The 13,261-nt window shown below is 42.6% G+C and overlaps 1 protein-coding gene across 4 annotated transcripts in view; it reads right to left on the bottom strand.

Moving 5' to 3' along the window:
- Positions 1–13,261, bottom strand: part of FARP1 (FERM, ARH/RhoGEF and pleckstrin domain protein 1) — a 216,412-nt gene that overhangs the window by 13,685 nt on the left and 189,466 nt on the right. For all 4 annotated transcript variants that reach the window (XR_004416993.2, XM_033051219.2, XM_033051221.2 and 1 more), the window contains exons 17-19: positions 5,126–5,207; positions 2,217–2,454; positions 97–227 (exon numbers count right to left, since the gene is read on the bottom strand). Coding sequence is in view for 3 of the 4 variants with exons in the window: in XM_033051219.2 (XP_032907110.1) it covers positions 97–227; positions 2,217–2,454; positions 5,126–5,207 (451 nt within the window). In the remaining variant the exon portion in view is untranslated. The remainder of the gene's footprint in view (positions 1–96; positions 228–2,216; positions 2,455–5,125; positions 5,208–13,261) is intronic.

Raw genomic sequence — 13,261 nt, 5'->3', positions numbered from 1 at the left:
AAGGCAATTTCACAAGTGCCCCTAATAAACAGGATTTGAAAACATACCTAATGATTTGGAATTGTATAAAATCTTAATCACAACTCTGTTACTCACCCTTCCAGGGATCACCAGATTGTCCATGCCTATCAAGTCTTTCTTCAGTTCGTGCAGCTTCTGGAAGTTCTCCATCTTTATCATATTGCCATGGAGCTGAGCCACCATTTCAGAAATCTCAGCCAAAGCAGCTAGATGGACAAATCCATAAAGTGCTTATTAAAAATTTACAAGAATGTTCAAAAAGAAATATGGCTTTTGTCAATAGTACCCAGCTCATGAACCTTCTTGGGCTACTCTTCTCCTCTACAGCATAAAGCTACTCAGGTAGACTAAAACCCACACAAACTCTGGACATCATCTTATACAGTGGAAGGGGTGGAGTGCTGTGATGAAGAAACAGTCTATTTCCCAAAAATTTGCTCTGTTTTAGCCACAGGAACTTTATAAGAAGAGTATGGTCAATCCAGAGCACCAATGAATGGATTCTCATAAAGGACTTAAATTCCTACAGCTCCGATCAATCTAGGGATGCTCTTTATGCTTGAAAAAAATGCGTCTTTCCTCCCTGCTTGCAGCACACTGGGTCAGGTCCATATTTGAAAACAGCAGGAAATGGCAGCGTCACTTATTGTATCATTTCAGATGGTGAACACCTTGGGGTTTGTCCTAATGAGAACGACTAAAGGACTGCACATCATTGAGCCACATCACTCATTCTCTCCAAAGACACCACCAAATCCCTGTGCCATCATGTGTGGGAGCACCAACCTTGATACACCTGGCTGCGTGGGCAGTCTCTGAATGGGCCAAAGACACTGGCTGACTTCAGTGCCAGAAGAGCAGCTACAGTCATTTGTGTTAAAAAAACAGTCTTGTGAACAGCAACAGTGGTTCCATTTTCCTTCTTACATCATTGCTCAGTTCACAGTTTACCCACCTGCTAGTGGGAGAGGAGACTTATGATCTTTTCTGGGATTCAATTCCCATTTCTTTGGGCTTCCTTTAGACTCTGATCTTCAAAAAATCTGCAAACACCTTAATAAGAAACTGATCCCAAAGTGACGGGGTCTCTAAGTCACACTGTCCTCATGTTGTCTTATTTTCACCTGTGAAACCTATGCTTGTATCCATTTCAAAAATGAAGCAGGAATCAAACTGCTACACTCTCTGGGGAGAAGAGAATGGACACATTATCCTCATCCTGTAGCCTTGGCTGAAAGAAATGCAGGCACTACTCACTGCCTTCTTTGAGATCATTCAGGGAGCATCGACACTTGGGCCAACACCTGTGTCCCACAGCACCCCAGTGTCACAGGTCTCTGTGGCATTTCTTACTGCCACAGGTCAGGCTAGCTCTGCACTCTGTGCACTGCCTGCTGTGGGTCTCATCCCACAGAACCTGAGGGAGCTCAGCTCACATGCCTGGGAGCAGTTGTGCTGAACACTGCTCCCTGTCCAAGTTCTTCCAGGGATCTGCACCAATGCTGTACATTGTGCTATCCTTAAACACACACAGCTTACAACAGGTGTGGGGGACGAGCACAAGGAGGAAGGAGAACAAACCATCAGAAAGAAATGGTAGGCAGCGAGTTCAGGCTGCAGGAGAGCAATTTCTTCATGTTTGAAAAAAAAACCAACCCCAAATCCAAAACCAACCCATGCTGGTTACTTTGAGCTCCTGAAACAAATCACGGAAATGATAACAGAGCAAACTGTATTCTTGGAAATAAAAAGACAAATAACAGTAAAAGACATAATAACAGCAGCCCTACTGGGTCAGACCAAGGGTTCACCTGGGCTAGTATTTTGTGTTATTAGAGGATCTCCAGGGAAACTAGGAACAACACAAGCACATATGGTATGTTCCCTGTACTCTCTCCCAACCTCCCAACAGTTTTCAGTTCAAGAGACTTCCTGAACCTGCTGTCATTTCTGTGTGTTTAATAACCCCCAGCAGAATTCTCTTCTAAATACCTGCCCAGACTGTGGCATAATGTATATAGAAGAGCAACCTTAATCCTACTGTTTATGGTGTTTTGTGTGGTGGATTTTGCAACTCAATCCTCTTTTGAAGTAGGCTTAAAAAATAAAGATTTTTTTTTTCTCCAGCTATACACCTCTAAGGATTTGGACGCCATTCCCCAGCTCCAGGAACTGATGTCTTTTCTCTTACTTACCTCTTGAATCCCTGAAGTCTACGTTGCTTGGATGGTAGTGCTTGCAAAGCCTCTCCATTATCTGCTTGTAGTGCATAAGCCTGTGTAAAGGTCTGAGGAGGAAGGTATTGAGAGGCAAGTAACAGACTTTCTGTAGCTCAAAATCTCTGCAAAAGGTCTCCAGCTTGCGGGAGTTCTTGATCCCATTCTCCAGCTCCATTAAAATCTCATTGTGCTTTCGCAGGTGAATTGTCAGTTGCTTTCATGCATGAAAGAAAAGAGGAGGCTCTTAACAATCACTGAGAGACATGACTCAGCCCATACCTAATCCAATAACATATCCAACTAGCACAGCAGTGGGGATTTTGTAAACAGAATCACTGTACAACACAATGGCTCTAATATTCACTTGCCGAGGAGAAAAGACATTACTCATTTGAAGTACACACCCCCATGCCCTCTGCATTCCCAGGAAAACTGAAGTACATAATTCAACAAAACTCACTTATCAGTGAGAGATCCAAAAGCAAGAAGATGACATGAACACAGCTCATGCAAATAGGTACAATGGAGACATCCAAAAAATGTGAATGGGATTTTCTATATGGATGAAGGGATTTAGATGCCCCAGTTTCCCTTAGGTGATTTTGGGGAACTGAGATGCAGGCAAATGGCCTTCTGGCTTCTGCTCTCCTCTTATTAATGAGAAGGTGCATCTCTTGGGAAACTCAACAAACACAAAACCAGAGGCATTGTCCAACAGAAATGCATATGTTACAAGCTCTTTATCCTCAGACTATATCCTCTTCTCCTTAATGAAGTCTCTAAATAACCCCACTGGCAGCAATGGAGCGGCACACCAGCAGTGAATGAGGTTTGCATGAAATACCTAACTCCATTTAGGTCTCAGTATCACAGATATTCACAACTCCCCTTTAAAACAAGTCAGCAGCATTTTTTTTAGCAATTTACAGGGAATTAATTCTGTTTTGCAAAATGAGAACTGGCTTTTCAGGATGTACAGAGCTTCTCTGAGCAGCCAACTAAAGTCTTCCAGTATATGGTAGAATATTAAGCAGCAGTAAAAAGAAACTGCATGCATAAATTTAGTGGACTTGAGAAGACATTCTCTGGCTTAATATGAAGTTTGTGCTTTTTGACACATTTCCAGTCAACTCTCTCTCTCCTGTGATTTGTGACATGTTTACCAGAAACATACCTTCCCTAGAGCCAAGCTGCTTCCTCCACACACTGCATATTCATTTTATGAGTCTGTAACTCAGGAAAAGACACAGCAGACCCTCTGGGCTGCTACAGAGGCTGCCCATTAATTTACTTGCTCTTAACTTATTTCCTATGTTAATTAAACACATAGTATCAGTTTGTGGATCTTTTAACAGATTTCATGATAAAAAAGTACAGTTTTAACTGTACTTATTTTTGTTTGTTGTGCAGTTCTTTTAAGTTAAACTAGCTTTTGTCTCTTTACTCCACATATAATTTGATCAGTTGTGGTGGATCTCAAAGTAAATGAAGTAAAACCCTTCAATGGGAAAGGGAAAATGGGAAAGGTGAAAGAGTGCTGCCAGGTCTAAGCTACAGTGAGGACTGTACACTGCCTTTAGACTAGTGGCCCAGATGGACCTGCAGACAGCAAAGGACAAACAATTTAATGTTGCAAGATACCAAGAGCAGAGACAAAGTCTATCTGAAGCTCTCTGGTATTCTAAAAAGTGTTTGTGAAGGGCTGAATACTTCTTGAGAGCAGAGAAGGAGGTAGAAAAGCCCTCTCTGTATTACTTCCAATGCATGTGAATTACATCTTGAAGGGAAAAAGCAGTTCCTGGCTAAGTATACTGCAGAGAGAGTAAGGCTGCCTTATTGGTGACAAGGCTGTCTGTGTTGGGGACAGTAAATCGAGCTTTCTATGTTCCCTTTTTCTGATCTGCTGTATAATTGCTTGTGCATCACTCCACTTCCCTGTGCCCCTCTCTGTCCTTTGGAAAGAGAAACCGAGTCCTAGTGAACATCTCAGGAGAGCTGTGATGATTAAACTGCCCTTTCTTCCAGCCAAGGACTCAAGGTTGCTCCATTTACTAACTGCAGAATGCCCAAGTGGCCATCCCCAAGGAAAGATTTATTGGAGACTTTCCAAATCGCTCTGAGATCTGCATGCTGTAAGTGAAATGCCATGTTTTGCCCCACACCAACCTGGATGTGTAGATACATTACAATAAGCTAAGCTTACATCCATACTGTACAAACTTAGAGTTTTCACAGGCTCCTGTGCCTGCATTCCATGCTATTTTTTCTCAGTACCACAGAGCATTGAGAATACTGTGCTGGCCAGACTAAGAACAATTGCAAAGTCTGCCGAACATTATACATAGATTTATGGTTCATACATGTATTTTTACTTCTAGCTTTAAAGGAATTAGAGGCAATTATTCTCATGATTCAAAAACCTTTCACCTAACTTGGAATTGTGGTGCACATATATAACTTTCCCAAGTTGAATCAATATATAGCTTATGGTCATTAATCCTGCAACATCTTAACAAGAATATTTTCATGAAAAAATATGCACACTCAGCATTTGAACAGTCTCTTCAGCTAACAAATTCCAATGCTTTGCCTTCTTATTTGAAGGAAAGAGGAACTGAAAATGAAATATCCCTGAACTTTTGTGTTCTTTACTTCTGTTCTTAGGAGAGTAGAGGAAAGGGGCTGGACAACTTAAAATGAGCTTGCAATTCTGAAATTACAGGGACATCCACCAAATGCTTGCCACATCATCAAAGGAAACTTTCATACCATAAGCCTTGATTACAATTGGCAAAAACCAGCACAAGAGGCAACATCATATGAAAATGAAAGGCATGCTAACGTTAATCCATGTCAAAGCTTAGCAGTTATAGGATCATTCCTACCTTCATACTCTGAATGTTCTTCAGCATAACATCTCCAATTCTTTGGTAATCTCCTTTAATGTGAGCATTAGAGCGGCCTTCCCTGTCAGAAACAGAAATGCCACACACTTCAGTCCATGCAATTAAACTGCATAATCACTTATAAGCACTGAAACTTAATAGCTCATTTATTTTAAAATCCTGACTCCCCATACTCCTTCGTTCAGAAGCATGTGAGGAATCTTCCTGACAGACATGTAATTCCCAGGTACAGTACACCCTTCACCCAGCCTGGCTTTCACTCCGAACAACAGAGAGGGCAGGCACTTAACAGCAGCATTAGCCTTTTAAAGAAAATTGCTAGCATTTTTGAACACACCAGAGAAGGCTGGAAATGGTTTAAGGGAAAAGAAGAGAGCAGAGTCCCATGAGAATATGGAGTCTCAGAGCATAAGGTTAATTCTGTTCAGATACAATTACTGAACCCCAGAACAGGACCCAAGGGGGTGTTCCTCCTCTGAAAAGCTTTCTGCTTGTGCAAGGCACAGTGGGGCCAAAAAAAAAAAAAAAAATCCATCCAGCATCTGGCTTTGACTCATAAGTGTTACATACTGGCAGGAACTTTCGTTCAGTATTTCACTTATGGTATTACAAATTCAAAGTGCTGCCTCCCACCCAGCCAGCTGCACTTTGGTGAGTGCAGCATTTGGGAGAGACACAGTTCCTGATAAAAAAGATATTCCTGTATCTAAATCCATGTGTGAGACAGGCAAGGTTACCATGCTCTAAGCGAAACTAAACATCATGTTTTTTGAAAACACAGGAGGAAAAATCATGACTATAAGAACCTAACTGTTACAGATCTATTCCAACAAAACTATGCTTTCAAAAGAAAATCACTAGAATCGTGTGGGGAGAAGCACTGTCCCCCTCCCCTTTCCAATTTTATCTTTCAACAAAGAGACTCCATTGATAAACCAGAAATTACTCCATGTTCATTTGAACAACTCCCAGTTTCATAGGCTGTCTTTAATAATTTCCTATTGTGTTAACTCTCCCAGGCACTCACACGCCTATTTAGGCAAGGAAAAACAGTTCTCAACAAGATTTTTAATTTTTTTTTTCCTGGACTCAAAGGTTACACTGGGGTAGGAAGTTGGGTTGTGTCAGTGATAGTTTTAATTATCATCACTGTTTTGCAAAAACATTATATAATATAAACACTGCCATAGTCAAATCATGCCCAACAAACGTGTAAACTGAAAGCATTTGCAGAAGTATGTAAGGACAACACAAGACTACAGTTTTCACATTACCTGAGGATAAAAGTACAATTTCTGTCTTCAGGAAGCCTCTGTCTGTCAAATCATCTCCACTCTATGCTGTTCCTCAGTTCTCCCTTCCCCCACGTCCTACCCACCCAACAGTTCTTCCCACTGAGATTTCCTCTGACAGGTTGTAAATAAAACCTTCCAGCCACTAAAGCTCTGCTCCAAGTGTGCATATCAAAGTGCCCCTGACTGAAAACCACAACCATTTGAAGTCCCAGGCAGTAGCCCCACACTGGCAGGAAGCAAGGGAAAGCCACTCTCCACCCATGGAGCCAGCATGCAGCATCCCCTCCTCCCAAGCAGCTCATGCTGGGCCTCTACACACAAGCTCAGAAATGTCAAAGCCAGATGAAATTGTGCTGCTGCCAGCAATGGCATGGTATTCAGCAATTATCTCTATGAGAATTCTTGCTTTATGTGTTATTCTCCCGTTCTCTGGCACTGCCTGGATCCTTTTCCATAGGTCTACATTTGATTTAATCTAATGGACTTCAGCAGTTTTGTACCTTTCTGAGTATGAAATATATAGTTACCTACTTACTGCCAAGACAAATATTAAGTACATCATTACAGACTGCTTTGTCTAAACAGACATTGCTTTTCTGATCTGAAGGTTAAAATACAGATTGGCTAGCACACACATTGCAAATGTCTTATCTGCTAGCTAGCTACTTGGAGGCTGAGCCTAAGCCTACCAAAGTCATAGTTAATACAACAGTCAATAATTAGTGGGATTGTTCAGGGAACAGTCAGGTCCTTATTTCCTAAAAGCTGACCTGCTGGACCCTCTTCAGCACCACTAGCACTGACTGCTTGCACAGCATCTCACCATATCAGTCACATACAATGCATCAGGAATAGTCCCCTTCATTGGTATCAGTCACAGACTTTTAGGGTTTCCAAAACTGACTCTGCATCTTGGCAGAGTGACAGAGAGAAGGGGGTTCCCCAGAAGCAACAGCCTCTCTCCAGCTGTTGGCTGAACAGTGAAGAACTGAATGGTACCAGAGCCCTCAGCCCAGGCTGACAGAGAGGACCTGTGTTGCACACAGACACATCCTGCTGGAAGAAATAAACCCAGGCATTTCTTAGGAGAAAATATAGAAATGTGATGGCTCCTTGTTCCAGCCACTCTTCTTGCTTTAGTTATTTATTTCCAGGCAAATAAGCTTCCCTTGCAACAGAGATGATTTTCCCACTGGGGATGGTGCACAGGCATGTAGGCTGTGATGTGGACAAAGAGGCAGGGAAAGCTGAAACTGGGCATAAGGGAACATGACAGCTTTCCATCTGCCTCCTTAAACCCCACCTCCACACTGGGACCCCAGAGCAAACCCTATGCTACACTGCCATCTTCCCCAGCTCCTCAACATGCAAATCCCAAGAAAACAAGAAGAAACACCAAGAAAGGAGCATCCAAGTACACTGAATATAAAAATAAAACCCCATAACATATCAGATGATGTTTTACTGCTGCAACAGCCCAAAGCACAGGAGCAGAAAAGAGAGCTCTCCCTGTGGTGTATGTTTTGAATAACAACACTCAGCTTGCTGAGAGGGAAGAAGCTGCTCATTTGTTGTGCATCAATGGCTAAATTGTTCTTCTTACTCCTTGTTTTCACGGGTCACTGTTTGAACATGGTATCTATCTGCCAGTGACAAGGGACAAAGCTTAGGGCCTGGGGTCCCACAGCTTTTCATCAGGGGCTGATTTATGATGCCCATCTCCATAGAAGATGTAGGAGCAGCTTTCCCCACACATAATGTGCCCTTACTCTACTGACATCGTGGGGGAGGTCTAAAGCCACTGAAAATCATGCTGAAAAATGAGGACATTATTGTATGATAAGGTCATTTCCCACTTTCATCCAAGTAGTCCCTTCCTTTTTACAGCAATGCACGCATATAATGGCAAGTAAAGAGGAGACTGACTTATATCTGGTAAGAAATTCAGACACTGCCTTGAATATATTGCTTCAAACAGCCATCAGTTTGACTTACAGGGATTACACAAGGAGCCCTGTCAGATTTTCGAATTATATAAAGTTCTTAGTGTATATAATTGAAAAATAATAGAAGAAAATCTCAAGTCAGCCCATACGCTCAATCAGAAGAAACAGAAATTCGATGGGGATGGTGGAAAGGCAAAAAAGAAGAGAACGATATCTCAATAAAGATTTTTTTTTTTTAGGTAAACACAGAAGTCTTTGATCACAGTTCTTGAATTGCAGCCAAAGCAATAATAAATCAATTGCAACAAATTATATTTACAATGTGTAACCTTGTGTTACATGCCCAGCAACTCCCTCCTGAATAAGATAGCCGGTTCTCTGAACACCTAGACACTTCGAAGTTTTTATGACTTTATTATTAAAGTTCTAATATTACAAAATACCTTCAACAGTCCCCTTAAAAGTGCCTTTTAAATAAGAGGAATGTTTTGTAATTGGAAAAGAAGAGTCAATAAAAGCAAACACCCCTTCCTTGCTCACACCCTGCTGTTACACAGTGTTTCTTACTGCCCTGCCCGCTCCTACAGGTACTGCAGCTGGACTTTCAGCAGTGAGAGGTGCATGGCACACTGCTCAGAGCCTAAGAAACACACTGCTGAAGCCATCAGAGGGTCATACCAAGCCTTTGGAGGGTGTGCATGCATTTAAAGACTTGGGGATGGCTACCCCTGTTGTGGGAGAAACCCAACCTATAGAGAACATGCATCAGTAATGCTTTTAAACTAACACCACTGCATGGAAACATGCTGCAAATACAACAGCATTGCATATCTTGCTGTGGAACAGCCTCAGAGCTGCTCCTGGGCATATCCTGCTGGGACAGTCACAGAGATGGACACAACACGGCTCCAGCTCTGACTAACAGATCCTGGATGTGCTAAAATCTCCCACGATTTCCAGTTAATTTGGGTGTAGCACAGCTCCAATCCCCAGATGTACCCAAAAGTGACTTCAGCAATGAAAATTATCCTCTCAAAATCGAGCCCAGTGTGCTGGCACCAAGCCCTTCTCAATGTCTTGGTCCCAGGAATCCACAGAGCAAAACTCAGGGATTTGTACTGCAGCACACACCTCATTTCTGTACACAGGACAAAGACACTTTTGAAATTGCTCTCCTCGTGCCTCCTCACCAGACATGCAGAACCAGCTGAACAGCCAGCCTTCTGTTTCTGACAAAGCAGATAAGGACTGCTGCCTTGTTTATATCAACTGTCTATCAGGCTGTTCTTCCTGAGCACAAGTATTTCTTCTCAAACAAAAAATGGTTAATAAATCAATGTTTGGCTCATCTTCCTGCATCTTCCTGAGTGCTTTTTTATTAGAGGTTTTCAATTCTGCTTCCACAAATCCTGACTGCATCTTCTCCTTTCATATGCTAAGATTAAAAGCCCTTTTTTTTTGCAAATTACCAGCCACACATTCCCATCTGGTAACACTGAGCAGCAGCTTTCCTCAGAAAGATCTGCGAGTCAAACTAGCAGTTTCCCTGGGAGAAGAGTCTGCCTGCACTTCTGGGAAGTACATAACACTTTTCTTTCCTAGCACATGGATAAGGCCCAAAACACACATTTGTACTACCTGATGAGAGCTTCCTTGTGCAGAAACAGCTCTCCTGGCTTGTCCCAGCATTGCTTTCTATGCTGCTCAGTGGTCAGAAAATGGGAATACTTACGGCTGTCTATTTGCCACTCTGTGTCATCATTTAAAGAAATCACTGGAAACTTGGAATATATTTAACGGGGTGTGTAAAGATGAGCTCAATTCTCTTGGATGGAAAATGGTGCTTGTGGCCCAAATGAATAGCTTATTAAAAAGCTGAGGTAAAAGAAGGAGTAGAATTTAACTGACTTCTCAGATTCAACCGCCCAGAAGCTGATGAAGTATGTCACACTCTGCCTGCAGATTAAAGTCACTGACGTATGCCTCCCACATTTTCTCCCAGCAAAAAGGTTTGGGAACTCCTGGCCTTACACCCAAAGGTGAGGAGTCCTGGCAGCCAGGACCAGCATCTGGATGCCCAAGTGCTGGATGCAGCTTTTCTGGCACTTGCTCACAGAACAGCCTGACATATACTGTTCCCTCTCCCATCTGAGGCTGCTTCCTGCTCTTCTCCCTCTCTTCCTTTCCTGTGTGAGAGGGCAAAGCACCATGCCTACCTGCATCCACCTGAAAGTGGTTAGCTTTCTTCTTTTGCTTTTCCTCAGAGTTAGGGTTGAATGCTCCAGAGATTGATTTCTTTTTTGGACTTGGTTGTTTATTAAATCTTATTTATAGTACAGAGAGTTTTGCAACACTTCTAGCTATCAAGCCAAAAGCGAGCAAAAATGGAGATAGATCTAGCTAGTTACAAGTCTTTTAAAGGCTAATTATCCAATTAAAAGCTAATATCTATATTATTTATACTTTTGACCCAATAACTAAACACTTGTGGCATGTACTGCAGTATTTTCTATCCAACCAAAAACTACTACTTGAAATCATGAAGAAGGAACAAGAAGGAAGAAAGAGACAGCACCCAAGAATGTTCATCTTGTCCCATACCTATTACTATATTCTAAAACCCTCAAATTCCAAACCCTTCACCATGTGATATTGCACATTTCTATTCAAACTACACACTAGTGATTTTAACTCATACACTCAAATTTAGAAGCCTTCTCCAAGGCCTCAGGTCAAAAGCAGTGTTCTTTTGTGGGTTAGTATCATAAAGCATAGAAAGTTTCAAACTCCCAGGCTTTAGGGTTCCAATATCCTCCAAAGGTCATCCTTCCCCTCCTGAAACCACACAGCCTCCAGTGGGGCATTTCACTTGCTCCCAGGAACATGCCCAGTCTCCAGAGCTCAGCACAGCTGGCACAACTGAGGAGATTCATGGGCTGCTTTACTGGCCCTGCAACAGCACAGGCAGGGCTGGAAACATGGCCCAGAGCATGGTATCACTCATCTTAGGATGCTGTGCAGTAAAACCGCCAGGAATCTTCTCAGTTGCATGGTCAGAAAGAAACTCTGGCTGAGCAAAACACACTGACTTCCTGTGTTCTGCAGATGGGTACTGGTGTCAGTATCAATCTGTGTCGTATTAAAAACTTTATCACTAGGCACTGGACACTGAGATGTGCTGCTCTTAGGAAATGCAGCCCTGAAGAGAAAAATGGCTGAATTGTGTAAAGAAACAGATCAGACTGGCCAGAACCTATAACCAGGTTGAAAGGATCCTGGCCCTTAAAATGTTCTGTAGCAAACAGCCTGCCCCTGATGGCAGATTCAAACACTTCAGAAACCTCCAAGCAAGCCAGAAATGCTTTTAATAATGTACACAGCCTGACCTTCCTCTGGCCAAATACTAAAAGTCTATAGGTGCTTTAACAAATTAAAAGCATGGAGACATCTAACAATTGTTGTGTGCAATTCCCCTAAGCCTTGCTCTTCTCACAGCTCTTTTGCATCAGCTTCAACACAATCCAAGGCTTAAGAGAGCAGGGAATGACCTCCTGTTAGATCTTCCAACATGCAGTATGAAGGTTTGAAACAAACCTTAGAGAACTGCATTTATGTCTGTGTAGAGTGAGAGGCTGAATTGCACTTTAAGTTGATAAAACCCAGCATCCTACTCACTAGGGGAACACAGATGACTGCTTGCAGGAGGTGCTCTCTCTCTCTCTCACACAAGCTCCCACAGCACATGTGGGGAGCTAGGGGTTTCCAGCAGCTTGACGAAGTTCACAGCCCTTTCATTCAAAGGCCCTTTTTTTGTAGAACACCTGTCCTACATTGTCACCCTCTGACAAATGCAGAGCAAGCTCATGTCTCAGGACAAGTGTCCCACCTTCCTCGCCCCATCCACCTGCCCAGAAATTTAAGACCTGACATGGAAGAGTCAGATTTAAATGAGCTGTTTTGAATCCTGCCCACACCTTCCTGCAGCTGTGCCACCAGCTCAGCCAGGCCCATGATTTGCTGGGCAGCTGGGAGTGACCTGCCCTGAGGTGGTGAACACAGCCAGAGCCCATTGCCTTAAAAACACCTAGGGCCAAAGAGAGAGGTACCGTTCTGGCAGTGTGGACATTGAGCTGAGTGACCTTGACCACGCTGCTGGAAGGAATTCCCTATCACATTGCCACCAGCTTCTTGCAGATGCTGAGAGGCTGTTTAATTTTGTCACTCACTGTTTAATTAAACACTAATCTCTATAGGATAAAGTTTATTGCCTGTGGCTTATCTCAGCGTCTGTGGCATTATATAGAAACATCAACGCCTCCAAAGCAATACCTGTCAGCAAGTCTGCCTCCCTTCCCAAGGCACATATTCAAATCTTCCAGAACTTTAACAACAATCACTGTCTACAACAGGGGTATTACAGTAGGTGCATCCAGGCTGCTGGCTGCAAACAATGTAGGAACGTGATGTTTTTCTGTCCAGTGATTCAGAGCAGCTGACAGAGAAATCCCAGTGGCTTTACACTGACTGTGGAAGGACACGCAATAGCTGAGCTGACAAAGTCAGGAGGAGGTGCCCAGCTGGGACAGTTACCTGAGCAGAATATTTTTGAACAAATTTGGATTGAAAAGTAATTTGTAGCAGATCAGCACTTTAAATCACAGGGTAAGTGCAATTAAAATACAATATTAGAAGCTTTAAACTGAAATTTACCACCCTGTGAAACTTTATGGAGAAGCTGAAAAACAGATGGTTTACTCAGCTCTAAAAGAAGCTAACTGAAAAGGAGAAAAAAGTAAAACCATGCAAAGTCTAGAAGCCTAAATAATTTTTCTTTCTTTTAACAACTGTTCCTTCCCTCCACTTTCTGCAATGTC

The sequence above is a fragment of the Catharus ustulatus genome, chromosome 2, assembly GCF_009819885.2.
Source record: "Catharus ustulatus isolate bCatUst1 chromosome 2, bCatUst1.pri.v2, whole genome shotgun sequence".
Taxonomy (NCBI): domain Eukaryota; kingdom Metazoa; phylum Chordata; class Aves; order Passeriformes; family Turdidae; genus Catharus; species Catharus ustulatus.
The sequence above is the reverse complement of the archived record's forward strand: the minus strand, read 5'-3'. Positions and strand labels throughout refer to the sequence as shown.